The 17140-nt window shown below is 57.4% G+C and overlaps 2 protein-coding genes across 10 annotated transcripts in view; both read right to left on the reverse strand.

The window, feature by feature from the left end:
- Positions 1 to 17140, reverse strand: part of ZNF385C (zinc finger protein 385C) — a 53343-nt gene that overhangs the window by 8311 nt on the left and 27892 nt on the right. For 6 of the 8 annotated variants that reach the window (XR_006606975.1, XM_004772716.3, XM_045080701.1 and 3 more), the window contains exon 3: positions 595 to 743. Coding sequence is in view for 7 of the 8 variants with exons in the window: in XM_004772716.3 (XP_004772773.1) it covers positions 595 to 743 (149 nt within the window). In the remaining variant the exon portion in view is untranslated. The remainder of the gene's footprint in view (positions 1 to 594; positions 744 to 17140) is intronic. The other 2 variants (XM_013045944.2, XM_045080700.1) reach the window with 1 other exon arrangement.
- Positions 1164 to 10529, reverse strand: CUNH17orf113 (chromosome unknown C17orf113 homolog). 2 transcript variants are annotated; one of them, XM_045080697.1, is made up of 3 exons: positions 10341 to 10529; positions 4963 to 5683; positions 1164 to 3712 (listed from the first exon to the last, which is right to left on the reverse strand). In XM_045080697.1, exons 2-3 carry the CDS (start codon positions 5503 to 5505, stop codon positions 2240 to 2242), a joined length of 2016 nt encoding a protein of 671 aa, XP_044936632.1. In that variant the 5' UTR covers positions 5506 to 5683; positions 10341 to 10529; the 3' UTR covers positions 1164 to 2239. The 2 variants fall into 2 exon arrangements, with proteins under 2 accessions (XP_044936632.1, XP_044936633.1); XM_045080698.1 differs by lacking the exon at positions 10341 to 10529 and adding an exon at positions 6642 to 6762.

Genomic DNA, 17140 nt, shown 5'->3' on the forward strand with positions numbered 1-17140 from the left:
AGGCCAACAGGCAAGTGCGAATCCCAGAGCCATGCAAAAAGACTCAGACCCACAGGAGTACCAATGGCACGCTTCACAGACACACAATCACCCAACCCCCCACACACACACACTAAGAGGTCAGACACACACCAAGCACCTACAGAGTCGACACAAAGACACAAAACATCTCTCAGAGACAGGCACATACATTAATTACATACAGTCATTAAGGCGCAAAGAATTGTTTACAAATACACACATATCCAACACATCCACAACCATAAGTAACACACAAAGACCCACAGAGTCATAAATTAAAACAGAAGGGCACACCCCCAATGCACACAGAAATACACAGATCATCCACAGACATCCCTCTACAAAAACTCAAAGTGTGACCTCTGGGCCACAGGCCCAGCATCATTACCAGGGGAGGGGGTGACCCCATCCTCGCTCCTTGTCCCCAGGGGTCCCTGTTTTGGGAGTGCCTAGTCACTCTTGGGGATGTTGCTCCTACTTATACCCAACTTCTAAGAGCCAACCCTCTGTGTCCACCTTCCCTGCCCACCCCGGACTCGGCTGCATGCCCCCACCCACCAGCCCAGCCCGTACCGTGCTGAAGTTGGGGGTGAGACTGAGCGGGGCAGCGCCATTGAAGTGGAAGGCGAGCAAGTGCTTGAAGTCCAGCGGGGGCTGCAGAGGCCTGGCAGGCAGGGGCAGGGAGGCCAGCAGGGGGCTGGGGGCACTGGAGGCTGGGCCTGCTGCGGGAGGAAGAAGGGCAGGGTCTGAAATGGGGAGCCACAGGGCTCACAGCGACCTCCACAGCCAGAACAAGAGGTTGATGGGCTTCTTGGGTGTGGGGCCGGGGGCAGAAACCGTCTCCCTCTTCACAAAGCAGTACTGGGTAAGCCCTGGGCACTCCCAGTCCATTTCTGTGCCTCTCCTCTACACAATGGGGGTGAGGGGAAGGAGCAGGGAGACCACAGTTCTCAGCTCCCAGTCCCCTAGGATGCACTTCCCCTCGCCTCCAGAGGCAGCCCTGAAGACCCCCAATGGATCCTCAATGGACCCCAGCAGAGAATCAGGCCAAGGGAGGGGACAGAGGAGTACACACACACACACACACACACACACACACCACCACACGAACCACCACCACCACCACCACCATGGAGACCATGTGCTGTACCGGGTTTCCTTTTATTGCAAGTTAAACCCACACCTGGGAGGCCTGGGAAAAGGCCAGCCCTCTCCCCTCTCACTAACTGCCCCTCTCCTGGTCCCTACATCATTCACAGCAGGGACTGACAGAGAGGACAGGAAACCCGTTGGAATCTGAAGGGATGTGTTCCCCTAGCTCTGGTGAGACCCCGACTCCTCCCGGGAGGCAAAAAGCACTCCAACCCCTGGGTCAGGCCAGAGTTGGCCAGTCCAGCCCTGTGGTTTTACAGTCTTTGGTCTTAAAGGTCTGAGGCAAGGGCAGGGGAAGGCTAGGAACTCTGGGGAGCAACCAGACTCTGAGAAAGAAAAGAATTAGAAATAAATCCAGTCCATGGGGACTTTTCTGGACCCTGTCACTGCAAAGCTGTAAGAAGTCCTTTTAGATTTTTTTGTTGTTGTTGTTAACAATATACAAGGTAGGTTTATTTTACATTTATAGAGGTATATGTCTACATACACAGCCGTATACAGAAGAGCCTCAGGCAGCCTATCCATGGGCACCACTACCTCCTTTGAACTGGTAGCTTGTGCACAGAGACGTTGGTGTGCTGTGTGTCAAAACCAAAGAAGTCATCTGCTCTCTAGTTCTATCTGAACAGAAGAGATGCTGCCAGGAGGGGAGCTAACAGCCACCACCCCCATCTCCTTTCCCTCAGTCCCTCAATTCCTGAGACCCAGTCCTCTTCTCTCCCTCCAGCAAAGACTCCTCAGTTTTTCTCGGGCCCAAATCTGTGCTGGGTCCAGAGGGAACAAGGTGAGCTACTCCTCACCAAACTCTGACAAGGACAGGAGCAATATTGAGGGAGCCCCCAAACCTAGCATCTCTGCAGGCTCTCCCAGCTCCCATCTCCATGCAGCCCTTCCTCCACAGCCCACTGGGCAGGGTTAGTACTCAGCAGAGGAAGCTCCGGGCAGGTGAGTGGGAGGCCACAGGCGGTCAGCTGGGTTGCCGCGGGGTCAAATCCGCCTCGGGGCCCTAGAGTGCGGACCCCAGGCTGGCGGGGCAGAGAGAAGGCGGCCGCCCTCACGTGAGCTGCTACCCCAGCAGCCCCTCCGCCCACCCACTCTCCAAGAACTCCACGGCCAGCGCAAAGTCAAACTCGTGCAGCGGTGGCCCATCCACGGCAATCTTCATCGCGGGGCCGCCCCGGCCCTCCCCGGCCCCGCTCTGCCCCCACCACCGCAGCTCCCGGCTGCGGCCCACCTTGTCCAGGAGGCCGGCGCCCGCGGGCAGCGCCAAGGCCAGGGCGGCCAGGGCTGCGAAGTCCGGGAAGAGCTCGTGCAGCTCAGAGCGCGCGCACGCCAGCTTGGCACACAGGGCCCGCGGGCCCAGCCGCCCCAGGCTGCACACCACGCGCTTGAAGAGCGCGAAGTCGCCCAACGCCCGCTGGCGCACCACGGCGGGAGCAAAGGTGCGCAGCAGTACCCGCAGCGCTCCCTCGCCGTGCGCACCCAGCTCTTCGGGGGCCTGCGGGTAGCCGCGCGGGTCGAAGATCGCCGCGAAGGCGGCCACGGCGTCCAGCGAGGGCCCGGGATAGGAGTCCCCCAACCCCTTCCGCATGGAGTCCAAGAAGGCCCCCCGCAGCCGTTCCAAGCCCCGCAGGGCAGCTTCGGAGTAGCCGACCAGCTCCACGCCGCGGTAGGTGCAGCGCCCGCCGCCCAAGTCAGGGCCCGAGGAAGCCAACTCCTGCAGGAAGCCCTGGAGGCGCGCCCCACCCGAGCTGCGCTGTGCTTGGAGGGAGGCCGCAGCCGCCATCACCAGGGGCTGCAGCAAGGCCAAGTCCGGCTCTTCTGGCTGCAGGACAAGGGCGAGCTTCTGCAAGGTGGGCAGAGTGTCCAGCAGCAGGTGGGTGAAGGCCACGAAGGTGAACTGGCGCAGGGCGAGGGCCAGTGCCCTAGCTGTAGGGGAGGCGGGGGCAGAGGCCTCCAGGGTGGGCACCAGGCAAGGCCAAGCCTCAGCCACTGCTTCCACGATAGGCAGCAAGGACGCCCAGGGCACTGGCCGTGGTCCTGCCAAGTCAATAGCTGCCAGGTCCAGGGCCGCCCGGAGCTCGGGGACCGTGCGGGAACTGGGGCCACCATGGAGGCGGAATAGGGCATCCAGCACGCTTTCATATTCACTTAGGTAGGCAGGGGGCTCGGGATCTGTCCGGCCGGGGAGGCAGTGTAGCTCCGTGAGCAGTGGGCAGGCGGCGCGCAGTTGTGGGCCCACATGCCCAAGGCGGTCCCCGGGGAGGCTCGAGCTGAGCCAGGCCAGCTTGGGTGCAGACACGCCGAAGGCCTGCAGGATGTCCAGGAGTTGGCCAGCGGTGGCCTCACCCTCCTGTAGTTCCACACTGCCCAGGAAGGTGGTAGCCGGCTGGCCATCACAGGGGGACACCGAAGTGGCAAACAAGGCCAGACTGTGGGACTCAGGCCAGTCCCTGGTCTCATCCAACACCAGCCCCACATACGGGGATGCCTTCAGGCGCTGGCAGGCCTCTGTGTGCAAGACACTGGCAATGGCCACCTGGGACAGCCAGGGAGAGAAAGGGAGGGACAGAGTTAGGCTTGTCCTGAGGAGGGGAGGTAGCAGTACATAAGACAGAAAGGGGATAGGCCTCGGGGACAACAAACCTGTCCTGGCATGGCTGATTACTGGCTGTGTGACCTTGGGCAAGTCATTTCACCTCTCCGAGCCTCAGTTTCCTCAGCTCTGAAATCAGGCTACTACCTGCCTCTCAGCTCCTTAAAAGGTTGTTGTCAGGGGCATCTGGGTGGCTCAGTGGGTTAAAGCCTCTGCCTTCAGCTCAGGTCATGATCCCAGGGTCCTGGGATCGAGCCCCACATTGGGCTTTCTGCTCAGCAGGGAGCCTGCTTCTCCCCCCTCTCTGCCTGCTTGTGATTTCTGTCAAATAAATAAATAAAATCTTAAAAAAAAAAAAAGGGTTGTTGACAATTAAAAATGTAAATTTTTGTAGCTATGCTTATAAGTGTAAAAATGCTTGAGGAACCATAAAAATTCTGTAGTGTTCTGTGTGCGTTTCTACAGCATTGCCCCAGGCCTTATTCCTGGGGATCTCCCTTCACTCTGCTGCTCGGGGATTAACTGATAGACATTGTTCCCTCCCAGTTACACAGAGCCCCAACTGTGTGCTCTGTCATCTCTCTGCAGGATGAGACCTAACTCCTGCACCCTCATACCAGTCTCTAGGACTCACACACCTGGTGCCTAGGACAGAGCAGCAACTTGCATGCCCGAGAGGCCTTGTGGGTGGTACTGGGGTTGACCTGGGCCAGGGATACACCAAAGGGAATGGAGAAGCCATGGGTCTAGTCTTCATGCCCTGAGAGCACAGGGACCTAGCTTTTCAGGAGTCACAAATCCACATTTTTATATGTAATCTCTGGGGTTTTTTTGTTTGTTTGTTAAATTGGAAACTAATTGACGTTTTCCAAAAACACTGTGAAAATCAACAAAATATGTCTGTGGGCCAATCAAGCCCCCAGGCTACCCAGCTTGCAAACTCTGGCCTCAGCCCTCAGGGAAAGCCCCATGCCCCTCCCCGGGGACAGGGCCAGCTCTGGCCTCTTTGTGGCCATGCCCCCAGCAGCTGGCCCAGGCCCTGGCCCAGAGCACACCTCAGTGAAAGATTCTGCTGAGTGAAGGCATGAAGCTCTCGGGCTGCTGCCTGGGGACCTGGCATGCTGGCTCTCTGCCCAGACAGCTCGATGTCCTCCCTTCTCATGCCCTCCCCCACACCTCTGGCTGCCACCCACCTGCATGTCCCTCACCCTCCTGGGGCTGTAGCAGTCGCTGTGCTCTGTGCCCAGCAGGGCCTGGCACAGGTTGAACCTCTGCAGCTCGAGGAGGGCAGAGCAGCGGTCATCGGGCACGTCCTCCTTGGCCATGCAGTACACCGTGGTCAGCATGGCCACTTTGGCCGGGTCCACCTCTGCCTTGATGCCCCTGGAGGTGGGGGGGGTCTCCAGGTCCAAGTAGGCCCCTCCTCCCTCGGCTTGGCCCTCCAAAGTGGGCTGGCCCCGGTTGAAGGCCAGAGCCTGGCGGTGGGCCCCCGAGGTCACGTGGCGCAGCAGGGCATGGCGCTGGAAGTTGTCTGTGCCCACGGTGAAGGCGTTCTCGGCTTTGCCGTGCTTGTTCCGCACTAGGGCTTGGCGGCACTCGAGGCAAAACATCAGCTTCCGCTCGTAGTCGAAGTCCAGCCAGGGAAACTCCTCTTTCCAGTGCTCGTTGAAGTAACGCTTGCACTTCTTGTTGGAGTTGGAGGCCTCTCCAGCGGGTTTCTTCCCTGGGGGAACCATTCCTGCTCCAGGGGCAGGGCGCCCCCAACTCCCACCCAAGCGCTCTGGCCCCCAGCCTCCCCCTACACACAGCGACACCTCCTTATCAATGGAAGTTGGTGGGGAAGGCACGCCAGGCTAATGGGGACCATCCATCTAACTTAGCTGGGAAAGTTTATGCCCGCTCTGCCGGTGGAGACTGGAGATGAAAGAGACAAGGGAGAGGTGTTAGGAGGTCCACCGTGGGTTCATGCTGCCCACAGAGCACTCCCCAGCTGATGGGTGGATGACTCCTAACGGAGAAGGGCTACTGGGAATGGGTGGGGTCATGCAAAGAGCCATAGAATGTCATCCAAAAGTTGGGGAGACCAGGGGACCCACACTAAGGGTCTCCCTCCATCCAGGACAAGGCACTGATGAGCTTTGATGGTTGAAACATGTCAGAACTCAGCTCTGGAAAGACTGGCACCATCTGTGCAACCATGTTTTATAGGTGGGGGCACGGTGTCCAGGCAACAGCGGTGCTCAGGGCTCCTGAATAATCTGTGACTGAGCCAGGATACGACCTTGACTCCTCATTCAAGGGATGGCCAGTCTCTCTGGTCCACATCCTTTATTTCATTGGAATGAAGTTAGCACAAAGCTGAACTCCCAGAGCCACAGGGCCAAAGGATGGCATTTGTTTTTGCCAGACCTGCCTTCCCTAAACCTACACATGGGTGTACACACACACACACACACACACACACACACACACACAAACGCACCCTGACGGTGTGCTTCTGGGAAGGGAAGCTCAGAAGAGGGGGTGGGTCCCAGACCGAAGGAGCTAACTGGCTGCCCGTACCTTGCTCACTCTTCCACCACCCCAGGAATGAGCCTAGGTGAGCCGGTCAGGACCAGAGGCTATGTCCAGCCAATGGCCAAAACCAGCCAGCTTTACCTCCTTATTATCTCTCAACCCCGTCCCCTAGATGCCTACTTGGGGCCACAGCAATATCTACCCTTTGCCAAGTGTGAACTGCACCAGCCTTGTGCTACGGACTTTGCAGTAACTCCAGGAGAAGACCCAAGATCGCTGTGGCAAGTACTGAGGGTGGTACCCTCCTCATTTTGGAGAGGAGGAAACCAAGGCTGGAGGACCTTAAGTGACTTACCCAAGGTTCCATGAGCAGAAAGGGGCCAAGGCAGAGTTAGATGTACGTCCAGGGGCACTTGGGTGGCTCCGTTGGTTAAGTATCTGCCTTGGCTCAGGTCATGATCCCAGAGTCCTGGGACCGAGCCTCATATCGGGCTCCCTGCTCAGTGAGGAGTCAGCTTCTCCCTCTCCCTCTGCCCCCACCACCCACTCATGCTCAGTTTCTCTCTCTGATAAAAAAAATAAAATCTTAAAAAAAAAAAAAAGGTCCTGATAAGAAAATGAAGTCTTTAAAAAAAAATAAAAAGGAGAAGAAGAAGAAAGAAAGAAAAAGATCCTACATCCACTTGACCCCAAAGGCCACGCTGAGACTGGCCTGCACTGTCTCACTTGGATTAGGCACCTGCCTCCACCTCGGCAGTCACGCCCCCAAATTCATCCCGCGCTCAGCATCCAGAAAGCGGGCTCACACGCAGGTCACTCCTTTGCTTCCCCCTTTTCACTGCCATTCTAAGTGGTTGCCAGAACCTACACACCTTCCCACGAGCCAGGTCCTCCCCAACTTCCCGCTGCTCCTGGCTGCCCAGGCAGCTCCAAAGGCTCACCATCCCCCCCCTCCCCCGCCCCGCCCCTGCACCCACCCAGCTGTTACTCTGCTCCTGCTTTCATCCTCCGTGCCTGGAATTTCCTATCCCTCCTCCCTAATTCCGATGCATTCCAGGAGAGCAGCTCTGCATCCTCTCAGCCCCGGGAGGATCCCCCAGCAGGGGCTAATGCCTGTCTTCTAGCCTCCCGTAATTCCCTGGGTGTGGGTCTTGGTAATGCAATATGGTAAACTCAGGGGTTCTCTAACTCCGCACTTGGTTCCTAGAAGGCCAAGATTATATCTGTTCATTTGGGGATCCCTAAACCCCCACCCCCACCCCAGAGGGCTCGGCATGCAGATACCCTTGAGCAAAATTTGTTAGGAAGATGGAAGGATTGAGAAAGAACTTCCTGTTTCTAAGGCTATTGGTTAGATGACGGGGCTCTGAGAAAGCAGTGACTGTCTTTACCTCCTGATGTGCCCAGTACGCCTCATGGAACCTAGCACTTGGTGGATAAGTCCAACAAGGGCAGATGCACAGAATTCCAGGGGCAGCCTGTTCAGTTCAAGAGAAGGTGCTTCCTACTGCTCCGTGCAGTGGAACTCATCAGTCCTCTTTTCTTAGACACTCAGTGGCACTTGGGACTGCTCGTCCCACACTCCATGAAGCAAGCATTTCTCCTGGCTTCCAAGACCCTATGTACCCTGGTCTTCCTTTCCCCCATCAGCATCCCTCCACCTCTGAAGCCATCTCCTCCTCCTCTTCCTAACCTAAAACTGTCCCCCAAATTCAGAAACATGTCTGCTGGTCACCCTGAAATAGACCACCCCAGCCTGAGCCACCCCTCTGGCTGCCACATCTCTCCATCCAGCTACTTTCCTGGATGGAAAGTTCTAGATGGAACTGTCGATCTGTTGGTGCAGATATGCTCCTCTCATAGTTGTCCCCAGCTCAGGAAATACCCACTCTCCTACCCAGATGCTCTGGCCAAGACGATGCCCCTCCAGCCCCTGCTCTCTTCCACATCCTGGACCTTGTCTACCCACAGGTGCTATCGGTTCCCCCTCCAAAATCTGCCGTAACTTCTCTCTTCTCTCCATGCTGCTGCCACCAGCCTCATCCAGGGCACCTGGACTTGCCTGGACTTCAGCAGTCACTTCCTGATGGCACTCTGGGTTTCCATTCTTATGCTTCTCTGAGCCATCTGGACCAATAGCAGCTGGAGTGGGCTTTTGAAAACATACTGCTTAAAACCCCTCTGTGACTGCTTGTTCTCTGAGGCTAGTGCCAGGATCCCTTTCAAGGTCTGCCAAATGCCCAGGCACTGCTGACCTCCTCACCTGTGCCTCTCTCCCCTCCCATCTACATCAGCCCTCCCTCAGTTCCTCTAGAATGTGAGGTTCCTGTCCCCAGGGCCTTTGCACATGCTGTACCTTCTTCCATAATGTCTCCACCTCCTCTCAATACTTTGCCTATTTCACTTCCCCCCTCTTCTAAGAGACTTCTCTATCCCTTCCCAGGAGGTCCCTTTCTTTTCTGTCACTACTTCCTGTCAGCTTCCTCGACTGTACTCCTCACAGTTTACAAATTTGCTTATTTGCTCTGCATTTCTTTTTTTAAAGATTTTATTTATTTTATTTGACAGACAGAGATTACAAGTAGGCAGAGAGGCAGGCAGAGAGAGAGAGGAGGAAGCAGGCTCCCTGCTGAGCAAAGAGCCCGATGCGGGGCTCGGTCCCAGGACCCTGGGATATGACCCGAGCCGAGCCGAAGGCAGAGGCTTTAACCCACTGAGCCACCCAGGAGCCCCTTTCTCTGCATTTCTATTGCATAGTGCTCGCTTGCTTTCTCCTCCTCCTTTTCCCTCTCTCTCAAGAATGCAAGTTTCCTGAGGGCAGGGAAGTTTACTACTTGTTCACATCTGAACCCCATGGAAGGGAACGTTGCCTGGCACCCAGCTCCACAGGATTTGGGGAGTGAGTGAATAAGGAACCACCAGCTTTCAGGCAGAGAGAACAATGGAGTGGGGCCTTGGGCACCTGTTGGATGGCTAAAACAGCTGCCTTTGACCTCCTTACCTCCCAAGATCCCATGATGCTGTGACCCTTTGTAGCCCACCACCCAAAGGATCTTCAAATGGGAAGGAGGAGCAAGTCCAAGGTGGTACCCTTTGAAAGTCTGTCAACTCCTTTCTATATACCTAGACACTGACTATCTTGCCCCATTCTGCAGATGAATAAAAGTACTATAAGCCCCAGGATGTTTCCGATAAAAGAATCAAAGAGTAGGTAGGGAGCATGCATGGGAAGATGGACTCTGAAACTGCACGGTCAGATATGGGAGCGAGTAACCACATGCGGCTGTTTGTAATTAGTCAGGATTAGAAAAACATTTTTGAATTCCTCAGTCTCACTGGCCACATTTCCAGTTCGTGATAGCCACATGTGGCTACCAGCTATTGTATGAAACGGCCCAGAGAGAGACCATTTACTTCATCCCAAAAAGTTCTACTGGACCACCTTGCTCTAAAATCACGCAGCCAAAATCACTGACTTTCCTACACCTCCACCTGAGGGAACAGCCTGGATGGCGGGGGGTGTAAATAAGACGTGACTCTGTGACCGAGGCTGACCAGGGTGGTCCACCTGTCAGACCCAGGTCCCTCACACCTCTCTGCACCCTGGCCACCTGGACGTGAGCTGCCACAGCTTGTGGGGCCCCTGGGGTGACTGTGTATTGATCTGTGGTCCCCACTCCACCCTGGCTGGTCAGCCTCAAACATAGGACGTATGGGGCCCCAGGATGATGGTCCTCAGCCTCCTCCCCTGGCCCCTTTGGGCCCTTTTCCTTCTGGAGCCCCTAGGGGGAATCCACACTCCGGGGTGGAGGATGGATGAAGTGGGGGATCCCTGCTCCACCGGGACCAGGACACAGAGGGCTGGGGAACTTCCTCTGGGGGGCGCGTGGTGGGGGCACCCTCCAAGGTCCGGGAGGCTCCCCCCGCCCCCGCGGTGCTGCCCCGCCCGCAGGGCCCCCCACCCATCACCCGCCCCCCCCCCCCCCCCCGGCCGGAAGCTCCGGGAGGGGGCGCCCCGCCCGGCCTGGGCAACGCGCCTGCCGCACACACTCACGGAGACTCGGGAGCCACCATCTTGCCCGGTGGACGCTCTGGCCACGGTCTCCTTGGGCTCTACTGAGCGACAGCAGCCACTAGCGGTAACCGGGGCGAAGAGGCGCCAGCAGCCCGTGAGGGACCGGGCGGCAGTCTGGGCAGCGGGCAGGGCAGCGGCGCCCTGGGGTGCACCTGCTGTAGCCATTCACCCGCCCTGCACCCTCGGCAGGCACCTGCGGGGGGGGGGGGCGGGGGGGCGGCGACGGAGGTGAGACCGCCTTAAGCGTGTCCCGCTGGGCGGGAGAGACAGGATCATTCATTCATTCATCAGGGGCACCTGCCAGTTCCTAGAAGAGCTCCCAGGTGAGAGCCAAACAGGTATAGGGAGGCTCCAGCAAAATGCTGTGGGATCGCAGAGGAGCAGGCGGAGCGCCGACAGTCTGCAGGGAGAGCCTATAAGGTTTCACTGCAGGATAAGTGAAGTTTTACCAGGCATCCCAGGCCTGGCCCTGCAACCTTTGGAAGTTGAAAGTACAGTGCAGGTTCACAAAGGTCAAGGCAGAGTGGAGGGATGGAGGGGTGGGGGTGCTGCCTGCTGCTGGAAGGCTCTATCTACAGTGAATACTGGGGAGTTTGACCTTCTGGGCTGGTGAGGGACCTCAGGAGAGGGGTTGGAGGGGTTCCCTGTGTGGGTTCCCAGGAGTGGGGAGGAGAAGATGGAGGAATTGGAGTTGTGGCAGACCATCCCTCCCAGACCTGGAGTCCAGAGGCCTGCGCTGGGGCTCCAGTGACATGGTATCTGAGGCCTTGGGCTGGACACTTACCTCTAAACCTCAGTTTCCCCCATCTGTGAAGTGGGAATTACAGCTGGGGGAGGAGGAAAGGGCAGGGCAGGGATGGATCTGAGGAACAAATGAGCCAGGTGTGGAGGCTATTTGAAGAGGGGATGCTGGGAGCACTTGGTGATTTGGTCTCCCCTTCCCATCAAGACACCCAGAAATGACTTCTAGCTGTGCCCTTCCTCCCACCACTGGGTATACTTTTCTCCCACACGAGACCTAGGGCACACGTTGATTTGAGGTCAGGACCTCCCCAGTGGCTTCTGGGTACTCTCCCAGCACCCTTCACACAGCACGGCTCTGTGCCACCCACTGTCTGCCACTGACATTCACCGTGAACCCTGCCCCCCCCCCCAGCTGCTGGGATGATGCGTGAGTCATGGCACATGCATACACATGTGACCGCTGGCTTTTGGGTACACTCAAATGGAGGAAGACACCGCAGACCCACGACCTGCCCCGGGAGGATACCGCACAGCCTGGCACCCACAAAAGGGTCAGCTATGGGTGGGGGGGAGCATCTATTGTGATGGCATTTTGTAGCAGAACACCCTGGCTAAGTCCCTCCCTTCTCGACCCTGGCCAGGGGTCCACAGCTGGGACCCACGGTTCATTGGTCGGCTGCCTCAAGAGGATGGGCTGTTGCTCTGGTTATACACAAACTAGAAAGAATGGCAGAAAAGAGGCCACACTCCAGGCTCCAACTGAGGCTGGGGCAGGGGCACAGAGCAGGTGTCTTATGAATTAATATTACTCTGGCAGCTGCCCAAGGGAGAGGATCTGGGCAAACCACATCCTGCTGTTTTGCTATCATTTGGAAAAATATACTGAGGAGCACAGGGGCACACACCCTGCGGTTCCCAGGTGCCCATATGACGGCAACAGGCACAAACACCAAGACATACATGTACACACCTCTCCTCCTGATGAGACAGACCATCTAGGCACACTGAGGTGTGCTATACAGAGGTGGTATCCATGCAGAGAGGGACAGATGCCCAGGCCGGCTGGAAGCAAAGGCCGGCCCAGAGGCCACGCACAAGCATGCACGTACACAATGTACGTACACACAGACAAGCTAGAGCAACAAAGACACGCTCAGATCATATATATACCCAGAGGGACAGACACACGAGGACACCCAGACCCCTAGTAAAGCATATACAGACCATATGAAACCGCAGACAGGCAGCGAGCGGCACATGCCATCACAAAGAGATGTGTAGACACAAAGGTCTGTAAACAGACACGGTCACCCAGAGATGGGTGCGTGCACACACTCTCCCTTACAAAATTAAATGCACCAGACATACACACTAGCTTGTGTAGCCAGACCCAGAGTCTCTCTCTCTCTCTTGCCCCACCACAAGTCACAGGAGCAGATGGGAGGGTCCTCCCTGAGGCCCACACACGTACACACACATCTCAAGGACTAAAACTCCCCTCCCTATCACAGAGGAAGCTAAAACTCTGAAGAAAATGGGAATCCAGGAGCTTAATCCAAGATCTCCTGCTTGCTCACCTCCCAGTTGGCTTAAGATTCCCACCAGAGGGTGGGCCAGAGGGTGTTCCCACATCCTGCAGATCCCCCCCATCCCCAGCTAGAAGAAGACCCCCACCAAACCAGTCACAAGAACCCTGCCCCAGCCCTCCAGCCCTTGCCCTTGTGGAAGGGGTTCCCAAAAATACCTCCTAAAAGGTAATGGCTGTCTCTCTCAGAGAGTGCCAGGTAGCCCCTGTGTGGAGGGGTGAGCCAGGAGACCCTGATATAGGTCGGGGGCCCTGGTGTGGACTCCAGGGCAGTGGCTGGGCTTCAGATAGGACCACCCAGATTTCTGCCTGTCTCCCTTTGTCCACTTCTCTCTCTCTCCCTCTCTGCTGAAATAATGACTCCCTCATCAGTAGTCTCCCCCCGCCCCCCCAACCCTCATTAGTAGTCGAAGGTATGATTTGATACAAGGAACCTCTGGCACGGTCTCCTCAAATGCACATCTGCCCCAAGAGTAGACCCCTCCCTCCTTCAGGGTGCCCCTCCAGTCTTCTGACCAGTCCTGCCCTCCACCCACACCCCCACCTTTGTTCCCAGCCACAGTGGGGGGCTCCCCTGCTCAGCTCTGGACCTTGGAAAAGGCACCAAGTGTCAAATGGCTACCAGAATCTCTCCACAGACAACTTTTGGGGGCCAAAAACAGCAGGAAAAGGATGGGGCGGGGAGAGGAGAGAGCCACCCTTGTCCGAGCCCCCACCCCACGCTCTGGCACCCCCAGCACTCACCCAAGAGCATTCTCTGCCTTTGGAGGCACCGCTGAGCGCCGTCTGAGGAGCAAATGAAACCAGCCAGAGAGTGACAGAGGGAAGGGGTGGGGATGGAGGGACAGGAGGGGAGGGCGGAGGGAGGGACTCCTGCTCCTGCTGGAAAGCAGCGGTTGCAGGGTCCTTTCTCCTCCCCTGCCTGGAAGCAGCTGCCTGTTCCCTAGTCTCCCCCATCCCAGCCAGGGTGGAAAACACAGAGCACTTCTGGCCCCAAGGGTGAAGAATGGGGCAACTGTGGGGACTGGGGACAGGGGGCGGCCTCCATCCCCGTCCTCCAGAGAATCCCTCTCTAGTGCCTCTTGTCCTTAAGTGCAGAGGTGACCTTGCCTATAGAGACTTCCAGAAAGGACGTGCTGCCAGCCCCTTCCCAGCCCGCCAGAAAGTTCTTGCTGAACTTTGCAGCTCTGCCGTGGGGCTTACTGTTGCAGGAGCTCCCATTCTCCTGTCCAGCCTTACTCATCCTCTGGCCCACCATCCCCTTACATTTTACCTCCTTTGCTGAAGGGGAAACTGAGGCCCAGGGAGGTGTGACCACTCCACCCCAGAGCACTGGCCATGTGGTGTGGGAAGGGAGCCCCAGGCAACTTGCCCTTCTTAGTCCGGAGCCTGGACCGTTGGATCTACCACCTGGGCAATGCCAGGTGGGGTGGGGGTGTTCATCTGGTCAGCTAGAACTCCTGACCCCGCTCCCCTGCTCCAGACCCTTCCCTACCCCCAGGCTCAGCTCTCCCCCGATTTGCTCCTTCCTCCCCCTCCTCTTCCAGACTAAGGCCCGCTCTCTACTCACCTGAGCACCTGGGAGCTGGGGGGGTGGGGAGGAGGGGGTGGAATGGGGGAGAGGACAGGCCAACCCACAGCTGGATCCAGTCTGGCATTCCAAGCCCAGGCCCAGCGCTAACCCCCACCCCCTCAGCATCCTGTCTCCACCAGACAATAACCTGTAATCTCTGGAGAAGCCAGTACAGCCGGCAAAGGGTCTGGGGAGGGGTTGGCAGCAGCAGCTCCTGAAAACAGGTTTGTTAGGAAGAAGCTCTGGGGGAAGGAGCTGTTCCTTTGGGGAGAGGAAGGAAACTCAAGCCCAGGGCTAATTAACCCACCCAGACACAGACGGAATCTTTGTCTTCTTGAGGGCAGGGATCTAAGCTAAGCCCCCTAATTCTCCACCCAGACAACCTTGCATTTCCTGGTGGTCTCAGGTAGGGGGGGAGTGTCTGATGGTCAGGTTCACACCTGGGGGAGGGGGAGGTGACGGCTGTCTAGGGAGAGTGAGGGGCACTTCTATCACCTTCCACTTAAGGAGAACAGCAGCAGGAGACTCTGGTTAGACTACAAGAAGAACTTACCGGTGGCCTTGGGCTGAGTCTCCAAAACATGCACCCAAAGGCCTCAGGATGGATTGGGGGGCACTGACGAGGAATCAGCAGCCCAGGGAGATACAGAAGCGATGGGGGGACAGGCTGGAGGGTTTCCAGGGCTTCCTGATGGGACTGAAATTAATCCATCTGCGGGGAATGGGGGGGTGAGGAGCTCATCAAGCCGGTGACTCAGGCGTGACCTGAGCTCAAGGTCTTTGATCTCTGGGGCTCAGAATGCAGCAAGAGGCTTGTGTCTCAAAGACTCAGAGAGGAGATGGAGAGTCTGATTAGAACAGGAGCTAGGGGAGGTCTGAGGATACAGGGCAGGCAACAGCCTCCACCCACCACCCAGACCGCTGGCCACCCCCAAAGCCGCGGAGTCTTTGTCCCGAAATCCATTATCATCTGAGTTCATCTCTGTTCTTCCGTCCACCTTAGTGTCTACTCTGCACTCCCCACCCAAGGCCCCCCTGGCCTGTTCAGAACTTAAGTCATTTCCAAAATCCCCTTCTCTCTTCTTTCTGCTCTGGTGTCATGTTGCACTGGTGATGGTAGATGAGGGGGGCGGGAGGGGGTGGTGGTGGTGGTGGTGAATTGTATGGCTGGGTCAGTCCTGCCAAGAGAAGGGAGGGACTGGCTTTGGGAGACATCCCTCCCCTCCCCAGCCAGGTGAGGCCCAGAGGGGGAATGGCTGGCATCTCCCCATTCCTCAGTGGAGGTACCAAGGCACAAGGCAGAGGAGAGGCCATGGGTTCTGAGCGCTGTGACATCATCTGGGAGCCAGCCTGCCTTCTCTGGCCATCCCTTCTCCACATTCCTAAAACATCCAGGTCCAGAATCTCGTCGTATAGGCTGCTCTCCTCAGCAGCAGTAGGACTAGGGTGGGCGAGTTGGACTCACTGGGATCTGAACCCGCTTTGTGGCTTTAGGTGTGTTGCTTACACTCTCTGAGCTCCAGCATCCCAGTGTAAAGTGAGAAGTGAGCGCCACCGTCTCCTGGCATGGCTGGGTGACCGGGGAATGCCTTGCCTCCCAGTTTGGGTCCTAAGCAGATGCCTCCAGATCCCCCCCCCCACCCCGTGCCCTCTGCAGGCCCAGCATTCGCAGTAGAGTCTGAGGCTAAGAGGGACGAGCCAGCAAACCTTTTTGCAGATGTTCAAGAACAACCTAAAATTGTTTGTGTGTTTGTGCGTGCATGGTGGTCAGCGGGGTCACTGAGTTCAACCTTATCGGGGTGGAGGAGCCCGGTGCTCACATAGCCCACCCTGTGGGAGGAAGGGCAAGGGGAGGCAGGGGAAGATCGCTCAAGACACATTCCTGCAGGAGGGAAGGGCCTGCTGCATAGGAGACAGATGGGGTGGAGGGTGGGTGGGGGAAGTTGGGGCAGCATGTTGGGGGGAGGCGTTAGGGGAAGTCTGGGGTACCTGCCATTTCCCCATCCTGTACCCCCTCCCAAGTGTTCCAGGCTCATTTAGGTGTGGCTGAGCAAGGAAGCCTCTGACCTAAGCACTGGCAAGGAGGCTCAGAGAAAGAAGAGTCTCCGCCCCCCCCCTCCCGCGGGTAGCCTAAGGGACATGAGGAGGAGAGGGTCCCCGCCTCCCTGCCTGTGATGGCCTGTCACCCTGCAAGCTGCCAGCCTCACAGACCCCTAATCAGAGTGACAGCTCCAGGAGGCCTCCCAGTGCAGCCTTCCCACCCCCACACCTTCAGTACCCTTCCAGCGAATGAGTGGTCCCTCTAGCTGCCACCCAGCTGAGACCTCACGTGTCTAGCTGCAGAGCCATGTGTTAAAGGCTCCTTAAACTTTGCCTCAAGCCTCTTGAAGGTTTTTGTGTGACTATTCCGTTCAGAGGCTGAGGCTACCCCCAGTCAGCTACATCCTCAGGGCCCTCTGCTCTGGCCCAGTCCCCACCAAGGGCTAGGAGAGGCCTTCGGCATGGCTGAAGGCCCCTCGCCCCCAGTCCTCACCCCAGGGCAGCTGCTGGGGCTGCCTCACCCACCCCCAGCGCTCAGAGAGCCAAGGAGACAGGAGAAATCCATGGGAGTGTGTGGAGTGGCCTGGAGTAGGCTCAGAAATAATGAGGCCAACGGACAACAGGTTCTTAGCTGGGGCCCCCAAATTCCCGAGTTCCCACAAATCTGAGGACCCTTGATCCCTGCCCTAGGGCCAGCTGTCCCCCTCCCATGCTCGCACAGCCCAATGCCCTCCCTTATCAGGGCAGTGAGAAAGGTCTGCCCCCATGGCTGCCGCCCCCTCTGAGCTGTGCTTGTGCCCAAGGGCAGGCTCCAGGCACCCCTCCGAGCAGAATCCT

The sequence above is a fragment of the Mustela putorius genome, unplaced genomic scaffold (assembly GCF_011764305.1).
Source record: "Mustela putorius furo isolate JIRA1106 unplaced genomic scaffold, ASM1176430v1.1 tig00000487_pilon_pilon_pilon, whole genome shotgun sequence".
NCBI lineage: Eukaryota > Metazoa > Chordata > Mammalia > Carnivora > Mustelidae > Mustela > Mustela putorius.

What these genes read in the sequence shown, in the direction of transcription:
- CUNH17orf113 (XM_045080697.1), bottom strand. Translation starts at nt 5,505, where the DNA reads ATGGTTCCCCCAGGGAAGAAACCCGCTGGAGAGGCCTCCAACTCCAAC. An exon ending in GGAGGGTGAGGGACATGCAG is followed by an intron (nt 3,713 to 4,962) that starts GTGGGTGGCAGC and finishes TGGCTGTCCCAG; the next exon opens with GTGGCCATTGCCAGTGTCTT.